Source organism: Notolepis coatsorum (genome assembly GCF_963971535.1).
Source record: "Notolepis coatsorum genome assembly, chromosome: 5".
NCBI lineage: Eukaryota > Metazoa > Chordata > Actinopteri > Aulopiformes > Paralepididae > Notolepis > Notolepis coatsorum.
In genome coordinates this window covers 161,121,578-161,131,577 of record NC_140169.1, presented here as the reverse complement: position 1 = coordinate 161,131,577, position 10,000 = coordinate 161,121,578, and the positions used below count along the sequence as shown (strand labels likewise).

General features: G+C 41.2%; 2 protein-coding genes across 2 annotated transcripts in view; both read left to right on the top strand.

Annotated features, from left to right (window-relative positions):
* The window catches only part of myo3b (myosin IIIB), a gene marked incomplete at its 3' end in the record, with an annotated part of 495,246 nt that overhangs the window by 271,630 nt on the left and 213,616 nt on the right, over window positions 1-10,000 (top strand).
* Window positions 3,753-5,162, top strand: LOC311228533 (E3 ubiquitin-protein ligase TRIM35-like; the record flags this gene model as incomplete). Its single annotated transcript, XM_084314432.1, has 1 exon — window positions 3,753-5,162. One exon carries the CDS (start codon window positions 3,753-3,755, stop codon window positions 5,160-5,162), a length of 1,410 nt encoding a protein of 469 aa, XP_084170558.1.

The window sequence follows — 10,000 nt, the reverse complement described above, 5'->3', positions numbered from 1 at the left end:
ATTGTTTTTTAATGGGTTAATTTCCGTTTTATACCATTTTGAAAAACGCTTGTTTTTTTAAACTTCCAGAAAAAAAATGTATTCTGCAGGAATCGCGCTTTACTGGAATACACTGGAATACACAAAACACGTTGTCATTTTTCGGCCTATTTATGAATCAAATTTCAAATAAACGCTAGATTATCGATAGTATATGTCTACTTATGCACGCTATAGAAGCGGGCTGAAAAATCGATTATCTTATGTCCTGATCAGCCACATATGGGACACGTTGATATATAGGTGAAAACAGCTCTGATTATCCCAAGACTGGTAAAATTGATTCCTTACCTCAGATCAGATGTTCTCAAAAGATTATTCCAATTCCTGATCGCCATTCCAAATATCGATCGCGTTTATTGATCCAACGCTGGGTGGTCGAAAGACATATTCCACGCTGTTCTGATGGTGGGCTCGGATTACATGCCTGACAAGTAAAATGTGGAATCCGGACTCTTTTTTTCCCATGCGTTTCATTCAGTCCAATCCAATGGGGTGCAGTACCATCCGGAGAGACGATAGGGGGCGGTATTTTCGCTGTTCGAGCTCAGACAGATCCCCACTGGTAACGTGAGGCTAGATTGATGAAAGATTTATGGAAATCGATAATAAAAAAAATAACGATTAAAAACTAGATTTCTCATCGCTGGCACTCAAAGTGTTAATATGTACAGTGATACAGGTATAAACACTGTGGTAGTAAGTAGGGGTGTAACGATGCATCGATTAATCGAAATGCATCGATTCTAATGTGATGATTCAACTGCATTGATTTGAAAATGTTAGAATTGACTATAATCGGGCGGCCGGGTAGCACAGCGGACTAAGCGTCTGTCTACCACTGCAGAGACACTGGTATCGAATCCGGCTGTCAGCGTTGCCTCCGGCTTGGCCGGTCGTCATACTGACACAATTTGCAGAGTCAGCGGGAGGGAAGCCGGTGGGTGGGTCCTGGTCATTGTAAACAGCGACTCCTACAGGTCGGTCAGGGCGCCTGCACACTCAGCGAGGGAGGGAAATGGTGAAGGTAGTGTGACCTTCCACGCGTTACACTTCACCAATGAGAGTCCTCGCTGCCAGGTGAAAAGAGGCTGCTGGCTGTCTCCTATGTATCGGAGGAAGCATGTGATAGACTTCAGGGCTCCCTAGACCGACCAGTGGGGCGCACATGCGCGCAACGACCAGGAAGGGGAGGGGGGAATTGGCATAACGACAAAAAAAATTGGGATGGGAGGAAAATACAGAAAATAGGAGGAAAAGTGGATCAAAAAAAATTATTGACTATAATCGAAATTAATCGGAATACATTTTTTTTTTTTTTTTTTAATGTTTATTTTTTTGTGTGTGTATTGTTTTTATTGACCTATAGTCTAATTCATGCTGAGTGAATCAGTTCCCCCAGCCACATTTGTGTATAATTTTTTTTTGGAGAATTAACTGATTGTATTGAAAATTAATCAAATCGAATCGAATCGTGATCAAATGAAGAGATTTCATGATGCATTGAATCGTTGCCTGAATAATCGTAATAGAAATTAATCGTTGTGAGGTCGCATCGTTACACCCCTAGTAGTAAGTCATACTGGCCAGCAGTGTAACTAGTAAGAGTAGGTAAGAGATATAGATATAGTATCTACAGATATGTAAAAAGGATTATATGCAGGTATGTACAGACGGATGTGTATATATATATATATATATATATATATATATATATATATATATATATATATATATATATATATATATATATATATATATATATATATATATATACGGTAATAATAAATGTATATATACGGTATATACAGTATTATTGTACATGCTATCATGTACAATGAAATGACACCTCAAACTAATTTATAACAACACCTGATGCAGTCATGGAACCATGTGGAGAGAATATATCTTTTGATATTCAAAAGTAAAAATGATAAATCAAAAGTCTGACATACAGTATGTACAGTATGTGCACCTACTTTGGATGAAAATATGTCTTTTCCGAGAAGGAACTGTAGGCCTGATGGTGTTACTAGAGAAATGGTTCATGGGATCACCAAAATCGATTGGTTTCATGAATGGGCACAGCAAATCTGATGCCAATCTTGTCATTACTTTTTGAGATATCCCACTAAAGCTGGGCAAAAAATATATTTATATATTATTGTAATACAAATAAAAAAAAATATTTCAAACCTTTTATTAAATGTTACTTGTCCTTTCGGACAAGTTATGTTTTTGTAGGTTTTTATTGATTTTTGCTACCGGGCAGTCCGGTAGAGAGAGAGAGAGAGAGGAGGAATGGGAGATAGACCGGGGAAGACATTCTGCAAGGATCACCGGGTCCGGGAGTCGAACCCGGGTCGGCCGTGTTGCACCGTAGTGCTGTATGCGGTGCGCCACTCGGGCGCCCTCAAACCTTTATTTAAACATGAAACGCAACTGAGGTTTCACTCTGCTCAACACAGAGTTAAGCAAAAAAGAAAATCATATAAAATCATAACAATGAGACAACAAGACGAGGCAAAAAGCAAGGATAACAAATCAATTAAAACATGTACAACTCAATTGACAAAGGTTGGAGATCAAGGTTTTAAACTCTGCAACAGAGGGGAGAATCTCAAGCTTTAAGGACTGTTGGAGTTCATTCCATGAGCTAGAGGGGCATCATAGAGAAATGTAGATGTACCCTGTTCTGAGAAAACTCTGGGGACCTTAAGGACCAGCCAGCAGTGTTAATTTTGGCAGCTATTTTCATTTTAGTTTTAGTCTTAGTCATGTGTCAAGTGCTCCTTTTTCGTTTTCATCATATTTAGTCATCTGCATTTATTTTTCGTTTAGTCAGTTTTATTCAACTAAATGTCTGAGCATTTTAGTCTTAGTCAGTGTTAGTCTCGATTTTGTCTTTTTTTGTTTTTGTCTAGATTTAGTCGCAGAAAACCGATGATTTTTGTCTAGTTTTCGCTAATGAAAAAAAGGCATTTTATATTTTTATAGTGTAAATAATGCAATTCTATTTATTAAGTATAGTCTAGCCAAAACCCTATCAGCTGATTCACAATAAGTTCACTAGAAGGCTAGAAGCCCAATAGTAACCAAACATTCCTTGAAATGGTCAATAGATTCAGAAATAATCAGACGAAATGGAACATATTCTGATTTAAATAGCTTATTTTCTTTTTAACCAACAAAGGAACATTAGGATAGTGTAAATACACAGTACACACTGATTGCAATTATCACTGGGACCTACTGTACAAATGTCACACACACATTCCATTTTGACAAAGGGACACTTTTTATGCCACTGTGGGAAATGCTGATGTGAATGTCTCTTTCCTCTGAACTTGTTTAAAAAAAAAAAAAAAAAAAAAGAGGAAGAGGAAGAGGAAACACATTGGCTGTGGTTGCTCTGTAGTTGTGACAGCAAATCCAGAGAGCACATAACGTTCACCAAACTGACGATTCTTCACTTTCCCCTCTTCGACCGACACTGAGATACACGCGCCTGCTGTAAAAGACTCCGGATAAAGCCCACAGCTCGTACTGAAGGAGTAGGACTAGCTTTAGACAAACACAGGAAGGAATAGTGATCAAACAGTGACTTCATCCAGCTGCTAACTGAATCTAAGTAAGTTTATAACAATTGTCATTAGAAGTGAAAGTAAACTTCAGGGAGCATTCCAGAGGGGGGAGTGTTACTGAGTGACAAAATGGCTTCGTCTCATTGTGAAGAGGATCTGTCTTGTATCGTGTGCCATGACATCTACACAGATCCTGTCGTCTTGTCGTGTGGCCACAGCTTCTGTAAAGCCTGTCTGCAGGAATTCTGGAGAGATAGAGAAGACAAGGACTGTCCATGTTGTAGGGAAGTCTCTTCAAGTTCAGATCCTCCTCGTAACTTTACTTTGAAGAACCTGTGTGAGGTCTTCAGGGAGAGAAGCCAGGAAGCTCCAGCAGGTCCAAAGGTGCTCTGCAGTCTGCACGGTGAGACATTCAAGCTCTTCTGTCTGGATGACCTCCAGCTCATCTGTTTGGTGTGTCAGTCCTCCAGAAAACACAAGAGCCACAACTTCTGCCCCATAGATGAAGCTTCTGAGGATTACAAGCAGAAGCTCCAGGCTCCACTGAAGACCTTGCGTGACAAGCTAAAGGTCTTTAATGAAATCAAACACACATGCGACCGCACAGCAGAACACTTGAAGGTCCAGACCCTGCACACAGAGAAGCAGATTAAGGAGGAGTTTAAGAAGCTTCACCAGTTTCTCCATGAGGAAGAGGAGGCCAGGGTAGCTGCACTGGAGGAGGAAGAGGAGCAGAAGGGTCAGCCGATGAAGGAGAAGATTGAGGGGCTGGAGAGAGAGATGTCAACCCTTTCAGACACGATCGGAGTCGTAGAGTGGGAGCTGAGAGCTGAAGACGTCTCCTTCCTGCAGAACTACAAGACCACACTGAACAGAGCTCAGTGCAACCTGCCTCATCCACAGCTGGTCTCAGGAGCGCTGATAGACAAGGCCAAACACCTGGGCAACCTGGCCTTCAGAGTCTGGGAGAAGATGAAGGAGAGGGTCAAGTTCACTCCTGTCACTCTGGACCCAAACACTGCAGGACCCTGGTTCTCTATATCTGATGATCTGACCAGTGTGAGACTCACAGACACATGGCAGCAGCTCCCTGACAACCCAGAGAGGAACATGATGTGTGCCATTGTTCTGGGTTCTGAGAGCTTCAGCTCAGGAGAACACAGCTTGGAGGTGGAGGTGGGAGACCACCCTCTCTGGGCTATAGGTGTAGCTAAAGAGTCATTTGACAACAAGAGAGAGGGGCTACAGACATCATCACAACATGGTATCTGGGCTCTAGATTATAGGAGTGGTAAGTACACTGATGGTCTGGGTCAGATCCTCACAGTGAAGAGGAGCCTCCAGAGGATCAGAGTACAGCTGGACTATGACAGGGGGAAGCTGTCCTTCTACGACCCTGAAGACATGACTCACATCTACACTCATCAACACACCTTCACTGAGAAACTCTACCCATACTTCAGTATAGGAGAGGCTGGTGATGCCAAACACCCTGATATAAACATCTTCCAATCAGAGGTGTCTCTCTCTGTGATATAGTCATGACAGTGTGTTTGTGTGTGTTTGTATAAAACCCTGTTGCACACACGGGGTATACTGTAAAAAAGAAATGTTTTTTCACAGGAAATTCACTGTATTATTTTACAGATTACTTTTGTTTTTCTACTTTAAGTGTAAATGCCATAAAAATACAGTAAATTACGTTTTATCAAAATATTAACCATTAAATAAAGGTTGTAATCTGTAAATGTATTTGATTTTACTGTAATTTGACAGTAAGTATTTGGCAACCATTGATGCCAGACATTTACCGTTTTCTTGCAGCTTTTTTTCTTACAGTGGCAGCTGGCATAAAGATAGATAGATAACCACATGCTAGTAATTAGAAGAAGAAATAAATATATAGAATAAAAGAAGAAAAAATGTTGCTCGACTACATGTGTGTGTATGTGTATGAGAGAGAGAGAGAGAGATCAAAGCGGTGTTAGGACATCGTCTGCGAGGTCGGGGGGTCACGCGCACACTCTCCCCAATGCATTCTGCTCGCCGCATGGAGGAGGGAGCGACGCAGGAGTGGAATCGGTCGACCGGCACAAACTAGATTTCTCTGAGCTTTCTTTTTTTTTTATCCACTTTTTCTCCCATTTTCTATTTTTCTCCCATCCCAATTTCGTATCGTCCAATTCAACCGTCCCCTGTCTTTGAACGCTGTTTCTTGCCTCCCACAAGCCGGCTGCAATGTGGACTAAGTCATACATAGCATGAGTCCCCTCCGATACTCGAGGTAACAGCAGTCGCATCTTTCCACCTGCGCGGCTCGATCTTTCAGCGTCGGGGGTCTGGGCTTTGGAGGGGCCCCGCCCCCGTCGCTTCCTGATTCTACTGCGCAGGCGCACCAACCGACATGTAGGAGTCGCTGTCCACACCGCCCGATCCCCACCCATCAGTTTCCCTCCCCCTAATACTGCCAATGTGTATTAGTACGGACGACCAGCTAAACTGAAAGCAATGTGGAGCGCTGGGCTCGAACAGGGAGATGATCTGTTTGAGCCCAGCCTCCAGTATTCGTGGTGAGCGCCTTGCCCACTGCACCACGTAGCCGCCCTTTCTCTGAGCTTTCTTGATTCCAGTTCAGCGTTTTGCAAATTAGTACATTTAATTTTAATTTTATAAATATCCTCAAACTAACAATTTGAATAAAGTGATTAATCTGATTAAATTAGTATTTTTATTAAATCAACTTTCTTTAATGAATATAACTCATCAGTTTTAATACTATAATATTAGCGTAGCCTAATCTTTATCTGCAACTGTGAAGAAACCCCCCATTGGTTTAAACAGAATGAATAAAACACATAAAAAATATATATATATATATATATAAAAAATAAAAAATAAATGTATTAAAAATAAAAGATTCAAATCTTGATTTAGAATTCTAATGCCAACGTAAGGAACGAAGGTCCGAACGTTCAAACTTTTGGGCTCAGCCCTAGTGTGTGTGTGTGTTTGTTTGCGTTTGCACGTGCCTGTAGATTTTGGCAGCTATTTTCATTTTAGTTTTAGTCTTAGTCATGTGTCAAGTGCTCCTTTTTCGTTTTCATCATATTTAGTCATCTGCATTTATTTTTCGTTTAGTCAGTTTTAGTCAACTAAATGTCTGAGCATTTTAGTCTTAGTCAGTGTTAGTCTCGATTTTGTCTTTTTTGTTTTTGTCTAGATTTAGTCGCAGAAAACGGATGATTTTTGTCTAGTTTTCGCTAATGAAAAATATTTTTATATTGTAAATAATGCAATTCTATTTATTAAGTATAGTCTAGCCAAAACCCTATCAGCTGATTCACAATAAGTTCAGTAGAAGGCTAGAAGCCCAATAGTAACCAAACATTCCTTGAAATGGTCAATAGATTCAGAAATAGTCAGACATGGAATGGAACATATTCTGATTTAAATAGCTTATATATATTTTTTAACCAACAAAGGAACATTCAGATAGTGTAAATACACAGTACACACTGATTGCAATTCTCACTGGGACCTACTGTACAAATTTCACACACGTCACACACACATTCCCTTTTGTCCCTCGAGTCGTACCGTAGATTGCTGATGTCACTTTAAACTTAAAATGGCGGCCCCCATCAGAGCATTCGGCTAATAACATTAGCTTAGCGAACCTGCCACCCCACTTCTATGTGCATAAAGTGTGGTAACAAAATATCACAGCCCCTAAGACTGGGAGCGTTCTAACTCTACTGAGCATGTACCCAACATTATATGAAAAATAAAAAGTCATTATGATGTTTTAGTGCACTTCAAGCGCTAAAGGGATTCATAACTTATAGCAGCGTCAATCTCAGTGTTAGTACTCGTCTGTTTCTTTTCTTTTCATACCAACATTACCTTTTTAAGTGAACGTGGTCTTGTCCTTGTTGTATCCATGTGTAATGTTGATAGTAGTGGGTGTACACAGATGAAAGAGAGCAAGTCTGTGTCTGGGATATAGGTGTGATTAGCCTAGCCATCCTCTCAGCCTCTGTCGTCTTAAATGCTATGTTCTTTTGGTAGAACTGTTCGGCTGCCGCAGGAGTGTTGAGAGAGTAGCAGATTCCGTTCATGGTTATTGGTATAAGCTGTAGTTACGAGAGACCTGGGACGTGGTTTTTAGCCTCACGTATGTTATGTAGCTTGGCTTTTAGCCATAAACGCTGCTGAGCTTAACCCGGAGACGGAAATGGGAAATGCTGAAATAATAACGTGACTTATTCTAAAAGTTATAATTATTTTGTCTCATCTTGTTTTAGTCAACATAAATTAAGAGAGAATTCGTCATGGTTTTTGTAAACTACATTTTTGTGTCCTCAGTTGTGGTCAACGATATTTAATGAATAATTTAGTGACGTTAGCGTCACATGGTCTTCAATAACTTCAAGATCTTTCGTCATCAATTTCCTTGACAAAATTAACACTGCCAGCCAGTCACTAGAACTCTAAATATATACCATTATACATGTTTGTGTGACTGTCCACAGAATAACAGAATAAGATTTTTTGGTTGGATCACTGTGTCGGACTATACAAAATGTTCTGAAAAGCAAAAAAGATATATATATAAAAGTAATGCACCAACTGTCAGGCACTAGAAGCAATATCATCGTTAGCTTAGAGACTGACTGACTAGATTACTTTTGAAGTGGCCTCACGTCATATGTTGTGGGTTGTTTTGACTACAGCAGCAGCTTGTGCGCGTGTGCGTGTGTGTGCGTGCGTGTGTGTGTGTGTGTGTGTGTGTGTGTGTGTGTGTGTGTGTGTGTGTGTGTGTGTGTGTGTGTGTGTGTGTGTGTGTGTGTGTGTGTGTGTGTGTGTGAGATGCGATGCGATGACACAACACACATTCCTTTGGCCTTGCGGCGAAGCCTTTGGCGTAAGCGGGACGTTCCTTTGTCTAAAGTTAGAAGCGGTCGTTAATGTGCTGCAAATTGATTTTGATCTCTCCAGAGGTGCAGACATGAGTAATGCTGTTAATATACACACTGATGGACCACAGTGGCTGTTTTGAGAGCGTGAAAAGGACCGGTCCTGTTTTTCTGATCAGTGAAACACGTTGACAGTTGACTCACTGGGACGACGTTCTGGGAACTGCGCTTAGTGTCTTCTCCCGGGCAAGATGGTAGATAGAAGACATAGGCCTACACAGGGTTCGCACAAGGTCCTTGAAGTGCTTAAAGTGCTTGATTAAAAAAAAAAAATCAAGGCCTGGAATTCCTTGAAAACAGCCAATTTTTTAACAAGGTGCTTAAAAAGTAATTGAAATTCAAATCAACCATCGGCATTGAACGTTTTGTTCATCCATGACATTTTCTTTATGAATCAAGAAATTGAATTTATTTTTATTTAAAGTGTAACTAATTGTCGGAAATTGTTTTTTTAAGCCATAAAAATTGGATTCGATTTTTTTCTATAAAAACAGCATTTAAAGTGAATTGTATCCTTTTAAATGCCCTTTTCAAATGAAAAATAGTGCTTAGGAAAGTACTTGAAAGTCCTTGAATTTAATTTGGCAATGTCTGTGGGAACCCTGCGTACATTTTAGAATGTATACATATTTCTGAATGTATATCTTTGACCGTATTCTTATTTTAGATTTTTTTGGGTCACAGAAGCTAAAAAGCAGATTTTCCTACTTCAGTGTAAACTCTCCTAATTCAGGAACCTTAACCCTTTCACTGCCACACGACAGAAGGTTAACCCTTTACTATCACACAACCGACGGCGATGCTCCATCATTAGCATCATATTGACTACAGCTCAGCGTTCAACACCATAGTCCCCACCAGACTGGTGGACAAGCTGATCGAGCTAGGCCTGAGCTCCGCCCTGAGCGCCTGGGTACTGGACTTTCTGAGTGAAAGACCCCAGGCGGTCAGGGTGGGGGGTCAGACCTCCAACACCATCACCCTGAGCATCGGGTCCCCCCAGGGCTGTGTTCTAAGCCCCCTGCTGTACTCACTCTACACACACAACTGTGCGGCCAAGTTCAGCTCCAACTCCATTGTGAAGTTCGCCGACGACACGGTGGTGGTGGGGCTGATCTCGGACAACGACGAGAAGGCCTACCGAGAGGAGGTTGAGGTACTGGAACGTTGGTGCCAGGACAACAGCCTGCTCCTGAACATTGGTAAAACCAAGGAGCTGATCGTGGATTATAGGAGAGGACAGCAGGAGACACACACACCACTGACGATTAACGGGGCTACCGTGGACAGGGTGAGCAGCTTCAAGTACCTGGGGGTCCACATCTCAGAGGACCTGACATGGTCAACACACATAAACACAGTAGTAAAGAAAGCGAAGCAGCGCCTCTACCACCTGAGACA